Source organism: Silurus aristotelis (assembly GCF_946808225.1).
Source record: "Silurus aristotelis genome assembly, chromosome: 14".
NCBI lineage: Eukaryota > Metazoa > Chordata > Actinopteri > Siluriformes > Siluridae > Silurus > Silurus aristotelis.
Genome location: NC_139587.1, coordinates 24,713,241 through 24,741,072, shown reverse-complemented (window position 1 = coordinate 24,741,072; position 27,832 = coordinate 24,713,241). Strand labels below are relative to the sequence as shown.

At 39.8% G+C, this 27,832-nt stretch overlaps 1 protein-coding gene across 1 annotated transcript in view; it reads right to left on the bottom strand.

The window, feature by feature from the left end:
* The window catches only part of mpped2 (metallophosphoesterase domain containing 2b), a 34,976-nt gene extending 18,841 nt beyond the window's left edge, over positions 1–16,135 (bottom strand). Inside the window, exons 1-4 of the mRNA XM_083561148.1 lie at positions 15,807–16,135; positions 12,687–12,914; positions 3,123–3,304; positions 962–1,187 (exon numbers count right to left, since the gene is read on the bottom strand). Coding sequence (XP_083417274.1) covers positions 962–1,187; positions 3,123–3,304; positions 12,687–12,835 — 557 coding nt within the window. The 5' untranslated portion in view covers positions 12,836–12,914; positions 15,807–16,135. The remainder of the gene's footprint in view (positions 1–961; positions 1,188–3,122; positions 3,305–12,686; positions 12,915–15,806) is intronic.
* Between the last annotated feature and the right edge of the window lie 11,697 nt (positions 16,136–27,832).

The window sequence follows — 27,832 nt, the reverse complement described above, 5'->3', positions numbered from 1 at the left end:
CAAAAAAAAGAAAAGGGGGCAAAGGTTCGCATCTCGCAACACGGTATGCTCTTCGATAACCTGTAACCCCACCCTTTGGCCTTTATAACTTCCCCTTCTCAGAGTAGCTTTCAGATCCTCTCAGAAGTACTTTTCTTTTGTGATAATTGAAGAAACATTAGCCGAGACATCTTATCAGAAAATCTCTAAAAGCCAAACTTCAATCCAATTAAAGGAAATAAAGGAAAGAAAAGGGTCTTTCCTTTCAACCCAACTAAATAATCTAAACGTCAAATTCAGGATTAGAGCAGCTCCGATAAAGGGCTTGTTTTAGACTTAGCTAAAATAGCGAGAAGTCAGCGGAGAGTGACGCGGCGTTGCTTGGGGCTGAATGTGTCATGGTAAACTTGAGAAATCTATAAAAAAAAAAAAAAAAGAAAAGAAAAGAAAGAGAGAGAAAAAAAATAAAAAAAGAGGCCAAACTGGAATTCAGAGTGGAAGCCATTAAAAGTATATAAAAGGCTTTAAGAACAACAGAAAAGCCTTTTAAAAACACAACCATTTAAAAGCTTATTACATGTGATCGAAAGCATGAAAGCCAAAAGTAAAGGAGATTTTCAATAGCCACTTCATCGCCAAGGACTTAACGCCATTGCGACTTCCTCTCGTTTTCGAGTCCATAATCAGGAAGTCCAAACAGAACTCCCACTCGGCTTTTCTGTTAAAAATAAGCACTAATTCAATTTTTCCTCAGAGGGAACCGAACCAAGGACAAACATCCCGTTATTGATGTAGTGCCACAGCTGAAAGGTCTGTCCTTGCACATGTCAGAAACAGAAGCATAAACCATAAAACTGAAGGGGGGAGGGAAAGCATAAAAAAGGAAATTAATTTAGCGTAAATCGCGGGTCTTGTGTGGAAATCTTAAAGACGCTCCCGATTCTGGACATGTAAGTGGAAATGACTGATTTTATAAACTCACCATGGGGTCCCGTATATCCTGAAGCCTTTGATCGTGACCTCGGAGTCCTGCAGGTAGATGCAGTTCGTGAGCAGAGACTGAACGTTATCAAAGTCCTCGGGCCGCAGCTTGGACACTGAGGGGAAGCGGTAGTAGTCCTGCTTGACCAGGTCGGCCATAAAGTCCTTGTCGAACGTCAGCTCGTGGTTCCCGGCGATGACCACTTTGTACTCGTAGGGCAGACTTCCTGCAGGTGGAGATGAGACGGGATCAAAAACAAGGTGAAAACCCACACAATCGGGGCTTCGTTCTGCAGTGCACAGAAGCCATCTCACATTCAGCTATAAATAAATGTGCATTGAAAGTGAGATTGTGGAAAAACGGAGCAGTAGAACCTGAAGGGGAGAGACACCAGAGAACAGTAGCAAAGAGGCAGAACAAAAAACTGAGTATGAGAAATTAAGCAAAATGGGGAAAAATAAAGATAAGGGGATAAAAACGCAAAGAAAAAAGGAAAAAGAAGGAAAGAAAGCATAATAAGAAGGAAAGCAAAGAAAGAAAAAATAAGACAAAAGCGACTGCAAAAAGAAACAAAGGGGGGGGAGCAAACAGGAAAGAATAAAGACATCAAAAAATGAAAAAGAGAAAAAAATAAATAATTAAGGAAAGCTAGAAAGCAAGAAAAAAAAGCTAAAAAAGACAGAAAGAAAGAAAGCAAGAACGACAGAAAGAAAGGAAAGCAAATGAAACAAAGGAAATTTTGGCATTAGGAAAAAAAAAGAGGTAATTAATCAAAAAAGTTAAAATAAATAAATAATCCTGTAAAAAAACATAAGTAAGCGAGAAAGACAGAGCAGGGAAACATTTAGAAGAGACAAAAAGTGGAAAAAAACATTCCACAAAAGCGAAAAGAAAAAAAAAACTTTCATGTGAGGAAGAAGACAGGACGAGAGAAAAGAAAGAGAATAATCCACAGTGGTTATTCAGGCAGTGTGTGTGTGTGTGTGTGTGTGTGTGTGTGTGTGTGTGTGTGTGTGTGTGTGTGTGTGGATGGAGGCAGTGTGTGTGAAAGCAGCACGTGTGTGTGTGTGTGTGTGGATGGGGGCAGTGTATGTGAAAGCAGCGTATGTGTGTGTGTGGATGGAGGCAGTGTGTGTGAAAGCAGCACGTGTGTGTGTGTGTGTGTGTGTGTGTGTGTGTGTGTGTGGAGGGAGGCAGTGTGTGTGTGTGTGTGTGTGTGTAAGGAAGCGTGTGTGTGTGTGTGGAGGCAGCGTGTGTGTTTACAGAGGCAGCGTGTATGTAGATGGCAGTGTTTGTGTGTGGATGGAGGCAGTGTGTGTGGATGGAAGTGTGTGTGTGTGTGTGTGTGTGTGTAAGGCAGCGTGTGGGTGTGTGTGTGTGGATGGAGGCAGTGTGTGTGTGTGTGTGTGTGTGTGTGTGTGTGTGTGTGTGTGTGTGTGTGTGTGTGTAAGGCAGTGTGTGGGTGTGTGTGTGTGGATGGAGGCAGTGTGTGTGTGTGTGTGTGTGTGTGTGTGTGTGTGTGTGTGTGTGTGTGTGTGTGTGTGTAAGGCAGTGTGTGGGTGTGTGTGTGTGTGTGGATGAAGGCAGTGTGTGTGTGTGTGTGTGTGTGTGTGTGTGTGTGTGTGTGTGTGCCCGCACACTACACATTAAATATGGCATTTTAATTAGAGGAGCAAAGCGGCCATATGGCGGGCAGGTAGTGAAGACGCTACATGAATTGAGAAATCGATGTGTGGCTTTGCAACCTGCTGACGCAGCAAAATCCTCTGAGACGAGACGAGACGTGGGACATGAAGAAACAAGCGCTCAAGCCAAAAAAAAAAAATAATTCCATTCATAAATCTGCAATTGTATAGATGTTTAGCATCATGAACACAGAGCTACACTGAGCTACATGTCCTGAGATACTTTCAAATGCCGACGCTTTGATGTTCAGGGTTAAAGGTCGGCCTGGGTTATCTGAACTAAATAAAGAAAAAAACGAACGAAAGAACTAAAGAAAGAAAAGAGGAAATAACTAAATTGTGTTATGTATCAGAGAGTGATTGTTTGTGTGATGTATGTGTGTGTGTGTGTGTGTGTGTGTGTGTGTGTGTGTGTGTGTGTGTGTGTGTGTGCTGCCACAGGTTGAAGAACATCAGGAACATCAGCAGGTCCTCACCTAACCAGTCGTTACATTTCTTCACCTCAGACGGGAGGCCGAGTTCAGTGAAGTCACCGGTGTGGAGCAGCACGTCGCCATACGGCATCTGGATGCCATCCGTCCTCGAGTGTGTGTCGGAGACGCAAACGAAACGCGTGTGACCTGCTGGTTTCGGGGCGTCGTACGGAATGGGTTCCACCCTGCAGAGTGAACACAACCACAGAGTGAATCTCTTCACCGAATACTCAACCTCACCCTCGTCATCACCATCCTCACCATCATATCACCATCCACCTCCTCACTATCATTTTATTAGTCTTATCATCACCATCCTCACCATATTATTCTCATCATCCTCCTCCTCCTCCTCATCAACACCATCCTCCTTCTCACCACCATATCATTCTCATCATCATCCTCCTCCTCACCATCATATTCTCATCATTATCATCATCATCATCATCATTCTCCTCCTCCTCACCATCATAATATTCTCATCATTCTCCTCCTCTTCCTCATCCTCCTCCTTCTCACCATCATATCATCATTCTTATCATTATCCTCCACCTCATCACCATCCTATCAACATTCATATCATCAATCTCATTAATATCCTCCTCATCATCATCCTCCTCCTCACTATCATTTCTAATCCTTCTCCTCCTCCTTACCATCATCATCATCATCATCTTCATCATCATCAACTTTATCATTCTCCTCCTAATCATCCTCAATCTCACCATCGTCTCATACATTATCATACTATATTAATCACTGAGGCTCTTATTGCAGTGAACCTCATCATCCTGGAGGTGTTACTTAGATTGTTCCTCCTTCTCCTGAGTGCAGGAGCTTCTGCAGCCATGTGTTTATTCAGCACAGTCACAAGGCAAATACTCACTGATCAAACTGAACCCGCAACACCTCACCTGATCACACGCTACTACAGAAAGAAAGAACGAAAGAAAGAAACAAAGAAACAAACAAAGTACAGTAAAACAAGAGACATGAACGGAAGTAAGGAAGCAAGAAAGTAAGAAATATACAAAGAAAGAGGTGGAAATACAAAGAGAAAAAGAAGCAAAAAGGACAGAAAGAAAGAAAAAAAGAAGATCCCATGAAGATCTTGCAGTTTCGTTGTATTTGAGATGCAGCTCATGACAGCAGTCACGATGACGGCAGAATGTTCGAAAAAGAACCTAACAGAGCTCCTCTGTATTTTTGAACACCTCCAATGCTGCAGCACAGAGAGCAGCCCGAGTCCCAGAAGAGTTGCCATGAAATCGCTAAACATCTTCAGCCACGATGGAAGCCTGGAGGACAGAGACGTTTCTGCTCCTGACCTGTTCTCTGGTGATTCAATCTTTTCATCTGCCGCATGTACAAAAGGCACGCAGGCAAGTATGTGAGCAATGGCACTCGTGTAGCTGCAGCTTTACACGTGTGCTCACGTGTCGATTAGAACCCAAACCCTGTGAAAGCAGAGCATTTTAATCACCCGAGTGCCTCAGCAGCCTCTCATTCTCATCGTGAAGGACACGTGCAGTATAGCGTGATGCCACAATGAAGCGAACGCCTTTAAACTGCCTTTGAGCTCAGACACGCTTTTACACTTGTGGAGAAAGTGTCATTTTTCCCTTCGATTCGGGAATGTCTTTTTCTTTTCACGCTAAAGCCGAAGCAGAGGTGAAAAACCTACACAGCAGCACATACACGCAACCTACACAGCAGCACATACACGCAACCTACACAGCAGCACATACACGCAACCTACACAGCAGCACATACACGCAACCTACACTGCAGCACATACACGCAACCTACACAGCAGCACATACACGCAACCTACACAGCAGCACATACACGCAACCTACACAGCAGCACATACACGCAACCTACACAGCAGCACATACACGCAACCTACACAGCAGCACATACACGCAACCTACACAGCAGCACATACACGCAACCTACACAGCAGCACATACACGCAACCTACACAGCAGCACATACACGCAACCTACACAGCAGCACATACACGCAACCTACACAGCAGCACATACACGCAACCTACACAGCAGCACATACACGCAACCTACACAGCAGCACATACACGCAACCTACACAGCAGCACATACACGCAACCTACACAGCAGCACATACACGCAACCTACACAGCAGCACATACACGCAACCTACACAGCAGCACATACACGCAACCTACACAGCAGCACATACACGCAACCTACACAACAGCACATACACGCAACCTACACTACAGCACATACACGCAACCTACACTACAGCACATACACGCAACCTACACTACAGCACATACACGCAACCTACACTACAGCACATACACGCAACCTACACTACAGCACATACACGCAACCTACACTACAGCACATACACGCAACCTACACTACAGCACATACACGCAACCTACACAACAGCACATACACGCAACCTACACTACAGCACATACACGCAACCTACACTACAGCACATACACGCAACCTACACTACAGCACATACACGCAACCTACACTACAGCACATACACGCAACCTACACTACAGCACATACACGCAACCTACACTACAGCACATACACGCAACCTACACAGCAGCACATACACGCAACCTACACAGCAGCACATACACGCAACCTACACAACAGCACATACACGCAACCTACACAACAGCACATACACGCAACCTACACAGCAGCACATACACGCAACCTACACAGCAGCACATACACGCAACCTACACAGCAGCACATACACGCAACCTACACAGCAGCACATACACGCAACCTACACAGCAGCACATACACGCAACCTACACAGCAGCACATACACGCAACCTACACAGCAGCACATACACGCAACCTACACAGCAGCACATACACGCAACCTACACAACAGCACATACACGCAACCTACACAACAGCACATACACGCAACCTACACAACAGCACATACACGCAACCTACACAACAGCACATACACGCAACCTACACTACAGCACATACACGCAACCTACACTACAGCACATACACGCAACCTACACTACAGCACATACACGCAACCTACACTACAGCACATACACGCAACCTACACAACAGCAGGAAAATGGATGACAAAAAATCTATGTGAATAAAGAGACATGAAGAATCTGTAACAGACACATCAGCACAAATACACTACAAATCTGCAGAAAGAAAGATAGATAGATAGATAGATAGATAGATAGATAGATAGATAGATAGATAGATAGATAGATAGATAGATAGATAGATAGATAGATAGATAGATAGATAGATAGATAGATAGATAGATAGATAGATAGATAGATAGATAGATAGAAAGAAAGAAAGAAAGAAAGAAAGAAAGAAAGAAAGAAAGAAAGAAAGAAAGGAAAAGGTAAAGACAAATCAGACTAAAGAAACAAAAAGCCAGGAGAGACGAATAAACACAGGAATGTATAATAAAAAGCCAGTAGTTGAATAAGGGAGAGACGAGCAGAGCAGCATCACGACGCCAAATCCAATTATCGTCCACAATCAGGAGAAAGTAGAGAATTAAAACATCTAATAGCCCTGCTGGGATCCATTAATGTACCTGAGGTTCCGAACACCAACCACCACCAAATAATACCACCACCACCCCAGCAACACTATTTAAAACCACCAACCAACACCAACTAACCAGCACCACCAAATACCACCACCCAGCAACACTATTTAAAACCACCAACCAACCAGCAGCAACCAAACACCATCAACTAGAAAGAAAGAAAGAAAGAAGCTGATTTAGTCACCATGTCTAAACTAAACTGAACACACACACACACACACACACACACACACACACACACACACACACACACACACACACACACACACACACACACACACACACACCTGAAGCACTACAAATGTACAGAAGAAAAAAAAAAAAAAACAGAGCACTTTAGGCAATTAAACATTTAATTATATATATATATATATATAAAAAAAAAAAACACCTTTGAGAAGCAACAATAAATAAGAAACTGAAAAGAACTGAACTAAACTGAAGAAGAAATTCCCAAAACTGAAACACAGGTGGAACGGACGAGGGTGAGCGAGTCACGGCCGCGGCCATGCGTTACGCCTATAGTTTCTCATCACTCGTTTTCCCTCGTGAGCGGCTTACGGGATCTCAACTAATTATTAAACTGCACTTTAATACCACCGCTTTGCTTTTAGCTTCAGAGGACACCAATGATTCGTGGTTTATATTAATTAGCGGCTGATCTTGCTTGGGAATTGCAATAAATCAGTCGTTCATAAACGAGTCACCGCGGAGAAAGTGAGCGAGCAGCTACACACATCTAATTATACACCGTACATATACATTATACATTATTCCCTGTTTCAGCAAGAGTCAGCCCTCCTCCACACTGAACAAACAGATGGACAGAAAGAGGAACAAACCAAGGAAGAAAAAAAAGAAAGAAAGAAAGCTATAAAGAAGGAAAGCCAGCAAAAAGGCGAAAATAAATGAATAAAAAAGAAAGCAAGAAACAATAAAAAGCAATGTATGTGGACCGCAACAGAAATGGTGAAGGTTGAAGGCATTGGACTTCGGATCGGAGGGTCACAAGTTCAAATCCCACCACCACCAAGCTGCCACTGCTGGGCCCTTGAGCAAGGCCCTTAACCCTCTCCTGCTCAGATGTAAGTGTAATAAGGTATATATTCATAGAGAAAAAAAAACTTTTTTTTTTTTTATCAGGTGTCCCAATACATTTGCTATAGTGTATTCCTCCGAAGCCTGATTCGTCATGATTTTTTAATTGCTGTTTCTTTCCTTTCTGCCCTGAACACTAGAATTTAGAGACACCACGCCGCAAACGTCACGATATCCAGCAGCAGATAAAGAAAACGCCACTTCAGCACGTCCCCCCCCCCCCCCCCGACTCCTCTTCCCTCCAGGGCTTTTAATTGTGCAGGAGGTTTAGCTCTAATCAGCCTGCTCCTGTTCTTCCCCGTCCTCGTGCCGTCATTAGAGCATCATCATCGGCAGTCAATAAGCTCGGCGGTGAAAAGCTGAGCTCTGCCCCCTCGGGGGTCAAAGAGGCATTGTTAAACGGCTAATCAACTGAGCTGACCTTTGACCCCTCTCCTGGTTAATAAGTACAGGAACATGATGGCCGCCTTGCGAGGCACATTCCCGGGTGGCTTCGGCGTCGTTAACCTTGCGGGGTGACATCGCCGACGGAAACCTGGTGCTGGAGCCGAACGAGCGAGCCTCGGATCACTCAGTATACATAATGCCTCAGCCTATATAATGTGTGTGTTTGTTTTAACGACTCAAAGCAGCGTACAAGTTTGTGCTTCGGTTCTCAGTAATACATTATTCAAGAACGTGTGGCCACGCACCAATTTTCTATTTCCGAATCCCTAACCGCGATCCTGATCCGGTCGTGTACTCAGAGTTTATTCAGGGGGGTTTAATGATCAATTTGAAAGCAAAATGTGAATTACGATGACTTGATTGCTTTTTTTTTTTTTTTTTTTATTAAAAGGAGAAAACGGCTTTATGTTTCGGAACACGCACATGGAGGGAGGGAGGGAGGGAGGGAGAGAGAGAGCGAGAGAGAGAGAGAGAGAGAGAAAGAAAGAAAGAAAAGAACAAAATGAAAGAAAGAAAGAAAGAAAGAAAGAAAGAAAGAAAGAAAGAAAGAAAGAAAGAAAGAAAGAAAGAAAGAAAGAAAGAAAGAAAGAAAAGAACAAAATGAAAGAAAGAAAAGAACAAAATGAAAAGAAAGAAAAGAACAAAATGAAAAGAAAGAAAAGAACAAAATGAAAAGAAAGAAAGAACGAAAGAACGAAAGAAAGAAAGAAAGAAAGAAAGAAAGAAAGAAAGAAAGAAAGAAAGAAAGAAAGAAAGAAAGAAAGAAAGAAAGAAAGAAAGAACATTTATATATAATCAATGCCCTTTAGAGCACAATTTTTTAAAGCCATCATTCAATCCTAACCTAGGGGGAAAATAATAATAATAATGGTTTGGTGATTTACATGGGATTTGATCTCACAACCTTCCAATCCAAAGCCAGTTGTATCTCCTGCTCAGCTGTAAGTCGCTCTGGATAAGGGCGTCTGCCAAATGGCATAAATGTGAACAAAATAACAACAACAAAAACAACAGAAAAAAAAAAAAGAAAGCAAAAAAAAGCAGGAAAACTAAAGAAAAAAAAACAAACAAAAAACAAAACAAGAAAGCAAGAAATATCAAAAAACAAATAAATGTGGACAACAAAGTAAGAAAAAATGGAAATGACAGCAAGAAAGCTAGAAAGAAAGAAAAAGCAGTGAAAAGATATTTTGTGGACAACAGAAAGAAAGCAAGAAAGAACATAGGGGAAAAGAAAAAAAAAGAAAAAAGAAAGGGACAAATTACAAGAAAATTTCTTGCTTCCAAATGCAAATCCACCTGACACAATTGTGTGCTTCCAGCAGGAAAACTGAAGAAAAAGAAAGCTAGAAAAAAAATTTAAAAAAATGAAAGAAAGCAAGAAAGCTAAGAAGAAAGAAATATGTTAAAGCAAAGGAAAGCAAAGAAATGTAGACAATAAAAAAATTTATAAAAAGAAAGAAAGAAAGAAAGAAAGAAAGAAAGAAAGAAAGAAAGAAAGAAAGAAAGAAAGAAAGAAAGAAAGAAAGAATCTTTACACTTTTATATAAAGTGTATATTTTGGTGTGTTTGTACTTTAAAAGCACAGTGAAATTTGTTCTTTACATTTCCCAGCGATGTAGGAAGCCGGGGTCAGAGTGCAGACTCAGCCATGATACAGCGCCCCTAGAGCTCAGAAGGTTAAGGGCCTTGCTCAAGGGCCCCAAGAGTGGCAGCTTGGCAATACCGGGGCTTGAACCCCCTGACCTTCTGATCAGTAACCCAGAGCTTTAACCACTGAGTTAAGGGAAGATTTGTTCTGTAATAAATGTCTGAAAATTGTGTGCATGATAGAACACTGAAAGAAAAGGACACGAGTCAGACTTCCAGTTCCTGTCACTCTTGTTGCTTATGAAAAGCACCTGGTGATCCATGTGAACTTCTCAGAGTGAAGCCAGAACATTAGATGAAACAACTTGGTTGATGGTTGATCGCTTATTTTACATCTGGATTGTTCGAGATTCTTAAACACATAAGTCATAAAAAATAAAATAGCAAGAAACTATAAATCCGCGTCCATTGCCTTCGATCGCTTTTTGTCTTGAAAATAAAAAATATTATCATTGAATCCAATTGTTTCCAAAATGTTTATATTATTTTTTTATTTTTATTTATATATATTTTTATGTATATATTTTTGCACAAAATATAAAATATTCCAAAAATTGTCATTTTTTTGCCATCAAAATATTGAGACTTTTAACAATGTGGCTTTGGTTAAAACAAACTGGATGTAAAATAAATCAACAATCAGTATTCCATCGCTTCATCCGAAATTCTGTCTATGCTCTCGAGAACTTCGTATGGATCACGATGTGCTTTTCAAGCGCAGCAGGAGAGGTTCGGCAGGAGGTTTCGGGTGCTGCTCTTTAAAAATCCTAGGAACTTCTAACCTGAAATTTCCTAATATTTCCATGTTCAATTAATATATTGGGCACTTTCACACAATTGATCATATATTTGGTATTGTGAGATTTCGATGGCTGCATTTGTGTGTGATTAAAAAATTTCAATTATTTGATTCAATATCGAAAGCAAAAAAGGAGAATGAATCTGTGATGTATATTTTTTTTTTTTTATGACGGCATCATATTTTATGATGTACATGGATATTAACTTAAAAAAAAGTATATATAAAATAAATACAAAAATTCATAAACCTACATATCTGCAGCTGATCTCAATGGACAGATTTAGAATCAGACATGAAGCTCAGAAGCCAAAAATCCTTATGCTTCTCTCCAAACCAGGAGCCAATCCGAATCCTTTAACACCGAAGCAGTGACGATATTTTACCGCATTCATGCTGACAATTGTTTTAAGGGGAAGGGGGTTGAAGCAACATTCTGAAGTTTTATCCCTCGTTCTCCGGCACGGCAATTTCCTAACGACTGGAATGTTCTATTCACTAAAAAACACTGGGGGTTTTTTTTGTATCTATTCACGTTTGCATTTTATCTGCAATAGCGTGTTTATTCCTGTTATCACCTACAATATTCAAAAAACTGTAATCCAAACCTGAACCACTAAAACTGCCGACTCCTTCATTTATACTACATACTGAATACACGCGCACACAATACAAAACACACAGAAAACGACACCATTATCAACCCCCAAGCCCTGGGTTTTTCCCGGTTTCACAAGCTTCAAGCCAAAAAACTGAGCCCAATAACATTAGACCAATGAAATTGCGGAACGGGTTCAGCTGAACCAATGAAACTCTTTATATTGAATCAGATGCGCTCCCACTGAATCGGGCCGCAGCACATCATAAATATGGATGATGTTTCTCTGACGTTTGACCTGCCGCTCACTCGGACTGTCTACAGGAAATGCGAATCATTCGTCACGCTGAAAACAACCGGGCATGAAAACACACACTTCACCTGTGTTCTGAGCTGCACGGCATCGGGAGAAAAGATTCCCCGGTGGTGATTTTTAAACGCACCACGATGCCAAAAGATAAACTCTCGAGAGAAATTGTTGTGAAAGGAAGGAGGAAGACAGTGAAGAATGACTTTCTTGGTAGGCTACTGTTTAGATACAAGCCGTGTAACAGACACTGTCTTTCATTAAAGCCTGTGTAAAGTTCATTAGTTTCAGTGTAGGAACCCGCGGCTTATAGACAGGTGCGGCTTATTTATGTTCAAAATAAAAATCTTTGTCAAATTCAGTGGGTGCGGCTTATATTTGTGTGCGTTTAATAGTATGGAAATTACGGTAGTTAAAAGAGCAATAAAAAAATTACAAAAATGTATTTGTCTAATAGCTAAAACTGCTGACCAATCAGAATTTAGAATTTAACAGCGGTATAATATCATGTAGTGACCATTCAAAAATAGTTCACTGTAATATTACTGTCCTTTGAGTTATTTATGCATTTTAGAAATCAAAGTGCACGATTGTCTTCTGAACGACTCAAACCACCCAACTTGGATTCTGTATTATTCGCCGTCATTATGACATAAAATTACCCAAAAGGTCTAAAATAAAACGATGGTCTCGGAATTTCTGCTTGATTATAAAGAATAAATTCGAAAAGATCAAAATCCATCTAAAGATTCCCGTTTTCGGTTCTCCACCTATTTTCTTGGTACAAGCCAAGCCAAAAAAAAAAAAAAAAAAAAAAACCTTTCAAATATTTAACCACCCAAAGAAAAATCTTTACCATCACCCCTCCACCCATCCCCACCTCACTCCTATTTACAACAATACCACACCCCCAGGCCACCTGGAGCACTGCACATCCCGAATAGCTGCCAGATGTCGGTTCCTGAGTGTTGATCAATCGGATCAATCGGCTCCGCGAGCGAAAAAAGACAGGGAAAAGACAGGGAAGTGACGTTCACTCACATGTGCACATGAGGAGGCTGGAAGCGGCTCTGGTTGATGTTGTAGTGTGTGAAGGCCTGCGTGGGGTTCGAGCTGTACTCGTCGACCGTGATGGTCACCTTCGAGTGGGAGGAGCCTCGGCGCGCCATTACGCCGCTTCCTGGGGTCATGGGCGAGTCAGCGGGGGGCAACAGGGTCAACGTGCCACGCAGCGGGCATCACTCAACGCCCGCCGCCCAAAATCTCCACCTGGGGGAGTGAAGGAGGAAGGAGAGCAAGTATGGATGAGCTGGAATAGCTTTATACATCGATATCACAAAATATTATACATTGAAGAATGAGAATATCGCTGTATTTCAGGACCATCGCGACCCAGCTGATTGGTCTAATCCATTTTACTCGCACATTCATTTTCCTCAGTAACCAGAAATAAAAACGAAAACCGAATATCTGTGGTTTCTTCAGAGTTCTCCGGTTTCCTCCCGCTGTCAAAAATTATACAGACGTAACCGTCTGGCACTCAGACAAGCTTCGAATCCGGCACAGTACCGACTAGGATAAACAGTGTGGTCTATTTGAAGACTATTTTTATCCTCAACCCAATGCATCTCCCCACACACACACACACACACACACACACACACACACACACACACACACACACACACACACCAGGAAGAACAATGACGTTTAGCATTTACTCCACTGAGCTTTGTGCTGATTTTTGTTCATCAACAAAAAAAAAAAAAAAAGTGTCCTGACTGGTAAAATTGTTTCCTTGCAATCTTGTTAAAGGAAAACACAAACACTGGAACATGTTTAATAAGTGTATATTTAAATACATACCAATATTATTAATCAATGTGTTCATCGATTCCGCAATTTAGACGGCCTGAGATACATTGTTAAATGGGAGTCCTTACATCCAGGCTTGATATAGCTTCAAAAATCAATCAGACCTTTAAATAATTCAATTGTAAACGATAAATACATACAGTACAAAAGACGGCTGTTTTTAGCCCAGTTATGTACCCCAGGGCAGGGCACTTAATTACAAAGGTATGGTAGACATCAGAAGCTTTCGTTTACTTCGAATGTAAAATACGAGCTGCATTTACTCTCTTGGGGTCAAAGCTTCGAAAGGTTTACAGTAAACACTTGTACGCCTTTTGCACGGAAGTAAAGGATAAATCCGCTCCGACCATATTGCATACTAATCTAATATCCGATAAAATCAATACACCATCCGCAGAGACGCACGGGATGTTATTTGTCTAATGAAATTCTGAGCGTATTTTTTTCCCCTCAGTCGAAACCTCTGTTGGTCTCGATTCATTCTTCGTTACTATTTGACTACATCCTGATAGGAGCTCCAGTGAGATCGAGCCCACGTTTCGAAAACGATGCAGAAGGTCCAGCTTTCTCTCTCTCTCTCTCTCTCTCTCTCTTTCTCTCAATGATTCAACCTCCGTTCCAGACCTAGACAATGAAATGCCTCGACTCCTGATAGCCGCCCCGCTTTGTCAAACTCCCGAGTCCAATAGCATGGTTTCTGCAAGTCAAATTTAAGACTTTGTAAGAATTTACGACGTCAAAAACACGTTCGCAACCGGCCTTAACCGAGCCCTAAATACATTAAATTTTTTTAAAATTGCACTTCAATAAAATCCGTTTTACGCTTGCGGTACAACCTTAAAAAGATTCATGCCAGTAACAGAAAGCTGATTGGCTGTTGCATGTTGGTCTCACGCGTAGCAAATTATATTATAAAGGACTACGACAACCACGGAAACAAAACAAACAAACAAACCGAAGACATTCTAAAGTACAGCAGGGACGTTTCAATGAGCGTTAGAGGGAGTGTTACAGGGACAAGACAAGACTTTTTAAGGCCTGAAATTTGGATTTTTCTTCAATTTTGGACCATTTAGACACCGCAGAGACCCTGAATAGCCTTGTACTGTATCTTGTGAATTTTTTTTTATTCTCGATACAAATGCTGATCGTCACATGGCACGTTCTTGTATTTTTGTGTCTCCCACTGAACCCTATTGTTAGAACATCAGCAATGTCCACCTGAGACTACACAGGCACATGGGTAGTAATAAAATCTGGTGTATATGTATTATATTATATATATTTATAAGCAAATGTGGACTTGTTTTATTAACCAGATGGCAAGTATTATAATTTTCTTTATATCCAATGCATTTTTTTAAATTAGCAATTAGCTTACAGGTACATGTCATGCGCAATTTCTGTGGTAAAGACAAAAAAAATAAAAATACCCAATGATGTTACCCTTAGTACCCTTTTTGTTTACAGTGTATATGATTGTGAGGGAATGTTCTCTGCAGGATAGTTGACCTAATTTAGCTTCCAGGTCATTCTGAGGGAAATCTTCTACAGGCGTTCGAGCCCCAAGGCCGAGGCCAGGCGGCTTTCCGCCCCAAACTTGAACCTTGACCCCGCTGACCACTGCACAGGGGATCATTCAGAGCAGAATAAACACGATTATTTCAGATATCGATTGTTTAAGGGTCAAAAAAATGTAATCATCAAAACCCCCTACCCAGACTGCATCATTAATTATGGAGCCCTGAATCTAAGCGTGGCCTCTGGTGAAGAAAAAGATCTCGAGCTGCCCTCAGAGGTGCACCAAGGTCGCAAATGTGTCAACAATGTCCCGATATGTCAAACACGAATCTCCGAAATGAATTTTTTTGCACATTGTTGAGAAAATATAAGAAGCCAATGAGCTCCATAGCGCGATTAAACGCTATTAATGATTCCCGCTCTTTCCTTTCTTTCTCCCCTCTTTTTTTTTTTTTTTTGAGAGAGAGAGAGAGAGAGAGAGAGAGAGAGAGATCTGAAAGAGCGATGCGGGATGAGACGCGCGCGAGCAACTCGAAAACGATACAATGTTTCCAAAAAGAAAAAAGAGACCCCCAACAACAAACGGCGGCGACATGAAAGGGAAAAAAGAGAAAGAAAGCTTGTGATCTTTTCTTCCTGGATCAGGACGCGCAGAGCAGCCACCTCTAACCCGCCGCTTTGTGCCTCCGCGTTCTTTTTTTCCCTCTCTCTCTCTCTTTCTCTCTCTCTCTCTCTCTCCCCCAGAAAAAAACGTTCGACTATTACCTTTTCTCCCTAAAACGTGAGCTCGAAACGCGCGACGCTCCGTCCGCCAAAGTGTCCGCCGCGGCCGTAATCGGCTAATAATCGCAGATCCGGGAGCCGTGCTGAGGTGGAGCTGGAGGTGGAGGTCGAGGCGAGCAGGGCAGAACCTTCGACCCCGAGGCTCCTCCGGCTGAAATGCGACAGACAGACGAGGAAGGAGGGAGTACGGAGCTGTAGCCCGGGTTCTGGAAGGCCTAAAGGGCCAAAAGAGCACAGGCGCTGTGTCTAACCCGGTGGATTTTTTTTTCTTCATACATACACTGCTAACCCATGTTATTAACCGAGGAGGTGAACCAATATGGATGGCCAAAAGGGACAAGCAAGATATCTTTGTGAAGGATGGGTAGATTTGATAAGATTTTTGGTTGAGCTCAGGATTGTAAAAAACGCAAAATGCTGTGATCAGGATTCTATGAATAATTATTCTGTCAAAGAAATCAGATTGTGAAAATTTGCTACACATGTGGAAAGCATATAAATATAAATAAAAGATGGTCAAGTTCTTACAAGAAAACAATCAAATGATTATGATATTATATATGATGTATATATGTATATATGTATATTTATTTCATGAAAAAGTACGTAAAAAGTATACGTACGTGTATATATATATATACATACATAAACACAGCGTAATATCTCGGTATTTGTCGGTAATTTGTTCTGATACTGATAAATACTGCTAAATACCGAAAAAAAAAAAATTCTTTGTTTTTTTATGCAGTACTGTACTGTATAACGGCTTTTTACCCCCTTTAGGACCCATGATTTCGGCTTAAAATTCACAGAAAGCACATTTTCGAGGGAACTCTATGGCGCTGTTCACAAGCCTCTAAAAACTCTTTGTGCATTTGTTTTATTGTGAGACCAAAGCACTCACAAATTTCATTTCATTCCCAAACACTTTTTCAGTTGTCATAACCTGATGAGTAACAAAGTTGACGAGTTCTGCAGCCGACAAGTATCAAGGCATCGCTATATATATATATATATATATATATTTATATATAAACAACGTTGTTATTACAATCAAAGCTTCATGTTATTATGTGGGAATGAATCACATTATTATTAGAAAAATATTGTTTTTATAATAAGGACATATTTTCATTACAAGACAGAAAAGGCATTTTACTTGTCACATAGCTACTAAATATACAAATGCACAGAGTATTAAGGGCCTTACTCATGGGCCCTAAAGTGGCAGCTTGGTTATACTGAGGCTTGAACCCCCAACCTTCCCATCATTAATCCAGTGCCTTAACCACTAAACTACCACTTTCTGTTTTTCAAATATGTAACTACAAAAAAACAGTGACTTTTCAATAAGTTTAAACCTAATGAGCGAACCAGTGTTGACTGTGACAAGTAAAAACTCCATGAAATGTTATGAAGAAGAAACCTTGTGAGGAACCAGACTTAAAAAGGAACCTCATCCTCATCTGGGTGACACAGAATGTCAATTTATTAGCGTTCCATCATTATTGATGTGTACTGTTTAGTGATATGAGCTTAAATGCTGAACTGTTCATGCAAAATACAGTCCTTAGCCATTATAGTAGACTGTTAAAATATTAATTACAGTCCAAATCCATCCTCATAGTTTTTGAGTTGCTCAGTAACATCATGGACCTTTAAGCTGTTCATGTGGAACAGTCCTCAGCTGAGCTCAATATATATATATATATATATATATATATATATATATATATATATAGTAGTGTAATATATATATATATTTATATATATATATATATATATATATATATATATATATATATATATATATATATATATATATATATATATACATACGCATGTGTGTGTGTGTGTGTGTGTGTGTGTGTGTGTGTGTGTGTGTGTGTGTGTGTGTGTATGTTCTAAATGGTAGTGATCTTTTCTGCCTATTAAAGATTTATCGGCGGACTCTCCAGTGTCAATGCTTTGCCAAGCTCTTTCATTTTTTTCGTATTAACTTCAGCTAGTAAAAGAACAAATAATAATAATAATATCACTTATTTGGCAGATGTTTTTAAAAAATCACTTAATGTTAATATCACACAAAAAATGTGACCCTTTATTTGACAAATGTGAATGTATATGGGTGGCATGTGACATGCATATGACAAGTTCTTATTGTTATGTAAATATTGTAAATATTATAATATTACATTATATATATTATGATATATATTATAATATATATTATTACAATGTAGTTGCTTCACAGACGGTGGAGTCAATAGAAAAATGGTTTGTAATAATCAGTGAATTTTAAGAACCACCCTAGTTTACACTGTGAAGCATGCATGTTAGAGGAAGACTATGTCATATTGGGTTATGTTTGAACTTTCTAATTCATATATTTAATTTTTGTTTATTTCTATTGGTACGTGTATTTTTACTTTTCCATCAGTTGTGGCCCTTATGGCCTTCTATACTTCCCTACTGGCAGAGAAGGGTAAGGAGGGGGAGCGCGAGAGAGCAGTAGTGTAATGAGTGTGCACTACCACTGGGGTCAGAGAGCACAACAGTAGCACTGATAATACACCAAGGTGCAGGAAGTACAACCATGTGCACTCTGGTAAACTGCTACTATATAAAGCATACAAATGTATCAAAATTCAGTTCAAATTATTTGGAATTTTTTTTAATAATGGACATTGTCTGAAAGCAGCTTCACAGAATGAAATAGATAACAAATATTAATATATATTTTTTTAATTTACATATCATTCCCTATACCTTTATCCGCAAAGAGCGAACCAGTGGTGACAGCGGCAGTCAAAAACTCCCAGAGATGGAGAAGAAGAAACCTTAAAAAGAACCAGACACAAAAAGGAGCTGATTTTCATCTGGATTTGTGTATTTAAAAAAAACATTGTCTGTATCTGATTGAGTTCTGTGATTATTTGGTGTCACTTTAGTTTAAATTGCATTATTTCTTTCTTTATTTTGTCCAATTTTCTTATCGGATTTAAGAAATGAGCTCCAAAATGGATTGAAATGGATGATAAGGACTGATTGCAATCAGAAAAACTGCACTTAAATCATCACTTAATAAAAAGCAAATGACACACACACACACACACACACACACACACACACACACACACACACACACACACACACACACATACACACATGATTGAATCAAGCACTCATTTACTTTGTCCTGCAGAGACTTGTTTTTTTTTTTTTATGTGACATAGGTGTGTATATGTGTGTATAAGAGAGAGAGAGAGAGAGAGAGAGAGAGAGAGAGAGAGAGAGAGAGAGAGAGAGAGAAAAAGGAGAAAGAAAGAGAGAGAGATGGCAGAGCTATTCTTTGAGGAGCACAGGGTGATGGAGGCAGGGAAGACACACTGACAGAAGGTTTCACTTCCATGGCAACCAGGCGGCAATGTGTGTTTCATGCCTTCTGTGTGGAACCTTTATAAAGTGTGTGGCACCATCCGTTCCCTCTCCTACACGTCCCTCCCCCCCCCACCCCACACACACACACACACACACACACACACACACACACACAGTGCTGCTGAGAAAAGCGAGCATCACTTACACACTGATGTTCGCTTCAGCCAGAGCGGCTATTCATAAACTGAAAGGATTTTCATTCTATTTCTCCTTCCTTTTTTTCCCTCTCCTCGATGACTGACTGTAACAACAAAGCGTGTTTATGAAGTCTCTCGGAACAAGGGTGCTGATCTGGGATCAGACTTTCTCCTATTTACGAGGTTTCGGTTACAAAACTGCATCGCAAATAAGTGCCTCAGGATCTTCAGCTTCACATCAATACGTTAATGTAAATAGTATTGTATGGGCATCCAGCGTAAAACATGTGCCAAATCAAACGTGCGGAGGATCCGCTGTGGCGACCCCTAACGGGAGAAGCCGAAAAGAAAGTTTATACACTATATGCTAAGGTGCAGTACTGGATTCTGATTGGACACAAAGGGTTAAATTCTTTTTTTCGCAATGGCAGTTCTGAGAGCACTTCTGGCTCCAAGACAAATCCCAGTTCTTTTATTAAAGCATTTGTTGTAGCATTTCTATTGTCACATCTGTAAATGTATAAACTATAGAGAAGTGGAGGCTTGGTAAGATGTTGGACTTCTGATCAGCAGGTTGTGACTTTGGATCCCAGCAATGAAGCTTGAGCAAAGCCTCTTAATCTTCAACGGATCAGTTGAAAAAAATGAGATAATTGTGTGTCACTCTGGATAACGGTGTTTGCCAGGGTTGCTTGTTGTATAAGATGTTGGACTTCTGATTAGAAGGTCTTGAGTTTAAATCCCACTACCACTAAGCTGCCACTGCTGGGCCCTTCAACATGGCCCTTAACCCTCAACTGATCAGATGTATATATGAGATCATCGTCTCTCATTGTCACAAGTCTCTTTGAGTAAGGGTGTCGTCCAAATGTCTTAAATATAAATAAGTAAAAACTATTTGCTGATTCATTAACATTGATAGAAGGAGTCTCCAGTCTCAGCACATTTCTAACACTGTATAACACCCAACCAAATATAAGTCAAACTATTGAAACATCTTTTTTTTCCAGCCATATGTGGGTCTTTCACAAACTGGTTCCACAAAGTTGGAAGCACACAACTTTACAGGACGTCTTGGATACGCATGCAATTTTCCCTTCACTTGAACTAGGAGACCCCAACCTGTTCCACCATGACAATGCCCCTGTGGATATAAAGATATGTTTTACATTGGTTGGAGTGGAAGATCTTCTGCTATAGAGCTCTGACCTCAACCCTACTGAACATCTTTGGGATGAATTGGAATGCTGACTGCACCCCAGGACTCAACAGCCTCAGTGACCACAAATCTCCACAATGACACTCCAAACTCTAGTGGAATAACTTCCCAGAAGAGTGGAGGTTATTATAACAGCAAATGGCGACTAAAAAGTATTTCAGAATGACTGACTTCACAGTATATCTTATGTGATGATGCACTAAATTGCACTTGTTGTGCTGTTCCACAACATTAAATGCAAATAGAAATGGTTAAAAAAGTACAATTTGTCACTCATTAATAAGCCACAATTTTAATCAAGTGTACTATGATGTTTTGGATTCTAAAATTAAAGCCAGCGTGTGTCAGGTTGCATCACACTATCAAATCCTTGATTATTTTCCTATATCAGGATGCCCCAAGTGTTCTATTCCTTCCATGTTGTATGACAAAATATTAGATCTTATTAGAATCTAAAAATTGAATCTCTGCATTATGTCTACATCTGACTCTGGCGCCCACAATATTCTGGAACCTGATCAGATTTTCCCTAATGGTTGCCAAAAGCAATACATTATTATTCAAGACAAAATCATATTTGTCCGTAATGCACAAAAAAAAAAAAAACCTGTTTACAGCTAAAAAAATAAAAGGATAAGAAAATCCGAAAACTCAGCAAATCACCAACCCAGTATTTTAGAGCAGTACAGTAGAATCGGCTGCATTGAACAGATGGCCGTGCATTGACCTTCGGAGTAATGATTAAGAGAAGAGATCCATCATCCCAAGGAAACTGATCAATAAACTCCAATTCCCCAGAATGCACCATGCCTCGTGTCTATAATATAACAGCTGGAGAGAAAACGCACAGGTGCCCCATTTTCACTCGATGTAACAGTGACTGAGGAACAATTCATAGTTTCTTTTTGAAAGGCGAGTAACCTACATGCATTCTAGAGTGGTGTGTGGTGTTTCTTTATGATCGATTATGAATGATTAAAAACGATGCATTTTTTTAAATACCGCTGTTGAATTCTTGATTTTGATTGGTCAGAAAGTGCAGATTCATTTTTTAGAACGGCTTTGACGTTTATAGGCATGAATACAGAAAGGTTTTACAGAAAACACTCATTCATATAGCTGGCAATATTTTATGGTAGGAGTCTCATGTGTCAGCTTTTTTTTTATCAATAAAAAAGAGAAACTGGTGATGGAATGACTGTTTCATCCATGTAACTGCTGTAACGTAAAACATCACCAGTTCTTGTTTTTTTTAGTATTTAATAGCTATAGAACATGCCAACCTTTTTTTTTTTAAGCAGCACTTTAATGCAGCACCATATTTTACTCTTACTGTGCGTGGTTGGACCAGCATTTTCCAAGACGTTGGCTGGGACGACGTGAACCTCATGAATGGCCACCAAGAAGTTCAGGTCTCACCCCATGTGATTTATTTCCTGTGGGGCTACAAAAAGGAGGTGTACAGGACAAAGCTTCGCACATTGGAGGACTTGAAGGCACGGAACGGATTCTAGAGGTTCTCAGCAATGTCCCAAATTACTTCCTTTAAAGACTGTGCATTCCAGGTTGTATGAGGAAACTGGTTGACGTACCTATGTTGAAATTTTCATTCCTATGAAATTAAGTACATGTAAAATTTTCAATAACATGTAAAAGTTTCAATAAATTTGCATTAGAAATATGGCATTTATTAACAATTTTTAATTACTTTTCACCCACTCTGTACACTATATGGACAAAATTATTGGGACGCCTGACTTTTCCATCCATTTGTGGTTCTTCCCCAAACTGTTACCACAAAGTCTTTGAATGCGTTAGCATTAAATCTTCCGTTCACTTAAACTATGCGTGTTCCAGAATGACAATGCTCCTGTGCACAAATACAGCTCCATGAAGATATGCTTAACATGGGTTGGAGTGGAAGATCTTGAGTGGCCTGGTATAGAGTTCCGACCTCAACCCTTTGGGATGAACACCTTTGGGATGAATTGGAATTCTGACTGCACCTCAGGCCTCCTCACATCACCTACATCAGTACCTGACTTTACTAACACCCTTGTGGCTGAATGATCTCCTCAAACCTCTACAAGCACCCTCCAAAAGCTAGTGGAACATCTTTCCAGAAGAGTGAAGACTATTATAACGGCAAATGAGGACTTGTTTTGTCCAGACGTTTCTAAGAGGAATAGAACAGTTTGGTGTATACGATTAGAGGAAAGAAATCACTGCTGGTTGTACTATGTATGGTTACGAATGTGTAAAATAATCAAACATTATTCCCGGCCACATTAGACTTTCTTTGTCGCTGATTATACTAAAAAACTTTATACCTTTTTGTCATAGGAGTGAGATCTAATACTCTAGTAATACCTCAGAGTTTTTTCCGCCAACTTTCTATATACAGCATCTGTAAAGCGTGTGCTCATTTTGACGCGTTATCCTCTGGTGAGAAAAGAACAGAAAGCAGATTTGAATCAAAACTCACTTATAATGGAACAAGGCCAGCTGTTAGGGGCATTCCTTTAATAAATTTTACAGTGTTGTCTTTTCTTCCTGCTCTGTGCAGTGTTCCTTTTTCAGACCGTGCTCTGTTTGTCATTGTAGTGCATCTCCGCGTTGTTTACTTTGTCTTGCATGTTGTGACGCTGGTGAATTTTTCATTAAGTGTAATGACAGTAAATTTGAATTGAATCAGTGTCCTGCTGTCTCTGGATCAAGGTCAAAATTGAATAAATACACTGTATAGACACATGCGCATAAACACGGCATAAGATCTTCTTACGGAACGAAGAAACAACCCCCTCCGGAGTTTCTACCTGAAACTGATGTTTTTCATGTTTTTCACTTTGAACCTTAAACAAATCCAGGTGTCCATATGATGTCTAAGGAAGACACAATGAAGACAGTAAAATGTAGAAACTTCTGATGTTAAAATCTCAATTTCCTTGAAAAAACAATATAACGTGTGTGCTTGTGTCTGTGAATGTACATATAAAACTCCTGTACACCTGCTTTTTCATGCAGTCATTTTATCAGCCAATCATATGGCAGTAGGGAAATGCATAAAGTCATGCAGATACAAGTCAAGAGCTTGAGTTAATGTTCAAACCAAACATCAAAATTAAGAAAAAGCGTGACCTGGAGATTTCCGAAACATTTTGGTATTGGGATTTTGGATTTTTAGGATTGGGATTGAATGGACACCCAGATGAGGAAGAGGTTCCCATCATTCCCGTTCCTCATGCCATCTCAGGGAGTTTTTCTTTGCCACAGTCGTCACTTGCTTGTTCATTAGTAAAACACTACCAATTATAAGGAACAAACTTGTACATTCCTTTATATCCACTTTATCTCTGTATATCTGCTTTGAGACAATGTCTAAAAGTTGACTAAAAAATTTAACTGAATTGTCACAAAGGACAATGTCTCGAGTTTGCACAGAATGGTGCATCAAACAGGTGAAGGGAAACACCTTAAGAGGTCAGAGGAAACTTGTGCGATTAGTCTGACCTTCCAGGATATAATCACACAAAAAAGAATAGCGCCATGGTCAGCAGAAAAGCATCTCAGCATTCACAAAATATTGACCCTTAAGGTGGATGAGCTACATGCTACATAATGTTCCCTAACTGACAATCAAGAACAGGAATCTGAGGGTATCATTAGCACAGACTTATCAAAGAGTGAATGGCTGAAGAAAGAGATACAACCACATCCAGTTTCCTTGAGATTAAAATAAAATAAATAAATAAATAAAATACGGTGGAGGCTCTTGGGTATGCAGTAGCAGATATCCTGTGGAGAAGTGATGCATATATTTGAAAGTATGATCCAGGAAGTGCCTGCAGTGTAAATGATTTTTTTATGTTGTTTTAAAGGTCCACATTAGATTGTGTTTATTAGTACATAACTTATTAATACTTAAACATCAAGATCCCGAGAAGATGACGAGAGAGAAAGAAATGACATGAAAGTCTTCCATAGACTGCATTATTATTATTATTATTATTATTATTATTATTATTATTATTATTATTATTATTATTATTATTATTAACAATGATAAAACCATACAGTAAGTATTTAGCAGCTAGCAGTAAAGCCTTGGAAGTATTGATTAAGTTGTATAAATTGTATAAAATATTGTATTAGTTGTATAAATTGTATAAAAATAAGTTTATTTATATAAAGTGTCTTGGCTTTTATTAATTTAATTTCTCAATAGCTAAAGTTTGGGGTTGACAAAAACGGGGAAAAAACTTAAAAAAAAAAAAAAAAAAAAGAAACGCAGAAATAATTTACTCTGACCTGAATGTTTCATCTGAGAGAAGCAAAATATAAACCAGGCTGCTACACATGCACTATGGTTAGAGATAAAAATATAAATAAGTCATTCTTGGCACCAAAAATGGTTCACATCTGAGTCCTAGATGCAGAGCCACGTTTGAGAGCAACACGCAAATCGGGTCAACAAGTGAAGCGCTTTGTTTATGCTTTTTCATGATTGATGCCGGTTTAATAACGATAACGACGCGTCGGTTCACCTCTCCGTAGATCATCGAGTGCGAACAGGCCGAAACATGCCATAAATGATGCAACACTGCTGTTCACTCGACCTCTATAACATTCCGGCTGACCCCCTCGGGAAAAGACGTGCCGTGACCTATGACCTCGGTCAATACTTATAGGCAGAAACTGTAATGATGTCATCTGCAATTGCTGAAATGGACTCTGGAGATAAGGGGTGGAGTGGGGGGCATTAAGTAAAGCTCTCTCTAATCATAATAAAAAAAGCAGAAATGGATAGTAAACAACAGTACTGTGGGCATGTAGGACCCTGAAAGGGTTTACGAGGACTTCATATATTAAGCTGTATATAAAAAAAGTCTGCGTTGAAACAATACACTTGACTAAACCTGCAAAAAAGGTTAAACAGTTTGACCTTCCAAATGATCAATATGGTTCTTTTGTAGGTCCGTTTACAATCGCCTTTAAAGCCAGATGCACACTGTGTGATTTCCGCACCTGAGCCAAATTTTGAAAATCTGTAGTCTTGGACATGTTCACCAACAGCTAATTGTGAAATTCCTTTAATGAAATTCTGGCGGCGTCAGAGGATTTCAGGCTCTTTCCTGCAGCATGACTTCTACGATGACAGTCAATCCGAGAACCAATAGGAGCGATGAACCTGATTTTGAATCGCCTCAAGGAAAATGTTGAAACGAGTCAGGTGGACAAAACAGCAAGAACCAGGGCCATTTCTAGCCTTTTTGGCACCCTAGGAAAGATGTCAACTGCCCTCCCAATGGCTTTGCCCTCCCACCACAACGTCCACCCCCACACCACAAGTCATTCGCAACCTTCCATTAAAAAGGTTAAACACATTTGATAATCAAAATTGCTCAAATTGCTAAATTGCTCGAATTCAAGCATTTAAACTTATACTGTATATTAAACTTCAGCAAGAATAATGGTAAATAATTGAAATGGGTGAGGGCGAGGGAGGTAGCAAGACGCTCAATGGCGCCCTCCTAGCTGGTCGTGTCGTCGGCGACCACCTTATTTGCTTATACCTAAAAACTGTGCTGACAAGAAGGGAAATTGAGTTATTAAGGGGAAAAGGAGCGTTTGTATGACGTTTTTATTATCAAGCACTTTATCAATCTGTTATAACACTACAGATTTTTTTGTTTGCAGCCATTAGCAAGAGAACGTGGGTCTGAACGTGTTACAAATTGATGGTCTTTTTTCTTTTTAAGTGTGACGTGGATTATGTCCGTACAATCTGACAAGCAACAATCGCAAAGGACGATAAAAATCGCACAGTGTGTGACCATAAGACCAAACACTGAAACTCTGACTAGGCACCACACTACCACCACACCATTTCCTTTCCAGCCACCATAACTCTCTTTACAGATCATTTATGATAGCGCAAGGATGAAGTGATATATCATAGGTCGGGGTGCCACTGTGTAATGTATACCAGCTGTCCCGAAATGATTTCTTGTTTTATCTTTTATTTTTTTTAATTCGCTGTTAGTCGTTGTGTGTCGAAGGGAGCTGAAGCCCATACTTTATAGAAATAGGTTCTGTCTTTCCAGTTCAGTAGTATCATCTTTTTTTTTAAGAATGTGAGGGATATTTATAGGATGGGTTCAAGATGGCAAGAAAAAGAAAATTAATGATTTACTGCTGCATTGCTTCAGTCTACATTCATCACATTTGTAAACCTTGAAATCAGGGCCATTGCTTGCTGGAGGTATACTGTAAATTGTCTTTTTATGGCCCTGGACCACCATGAAAGGAAAAAAAACTGTTTTGCTCAGCCGAAATGTTGCCTATCGAATGAAAATAAATGAGCTCAAAACCGTATATTTTACTATCATTAGTCTAAAATGTTCATGTACTATATCGGGGTGTCAAAACTACAATTTGCACAAATCTTTTGTTTAACTAGTGTGAGAAAACACATCATGCAAAACATATTTAACATCAGGAACAAACAGTAGAGGCAAACCCAAACCACTGGTAAGAAATCAATGCTAATTAACTGGCTTCACTTCTGATTTCTTGCTTCTGCTTGCTGAGGTAATCGAGATAGAAAAGATTAGCGTGTAACTAGCTACAGTATGTGTAGTATTTAAAACTAGCTAGTAGCATTGAGTTGTTTTTATTTCATTGGGTATTCAACTGTTTAGGTTCCATCCAAGATTCTGAAGTATTCAATGTGTTCCTTCTGTTGTTTTACATTATATGATGGTGTGAGTGGTATAAGTCTGGATTTGACATCCTACAAATGAAAATCTACAGAATGACGAAACTGCTAATGAATAACGAGTGGCGGCAGCACTGCCAGGCATGATGACCTAGTGCGAAAGCGTCAGTCTCGTAAACCAAAGATCATGGGTTCTATTACCGTTCATGCCTTCTAGAAGCTTTGTGCTGAAGTTCTTATTTTTGCGCAATGCAGCTTTTACTTTTCTAACAATTTCCTTGTCGACTAAATAAAGTATTTGGATTCTGATTAAAAACAGTGACTTTTTCTTAATAATATTTGCTGCTAAAAGTGCACAAAGATCTTATCTTTACATGAGTTGGAGTGGAGGGTCTTAAGTAGCCTGCTTTAGAGCTCCTGAACACTTTTGGGATGAATGGGAATGCTGACTGCACCCCAGGCCTCTTCACCTCACCTACATAAGAACCTGACT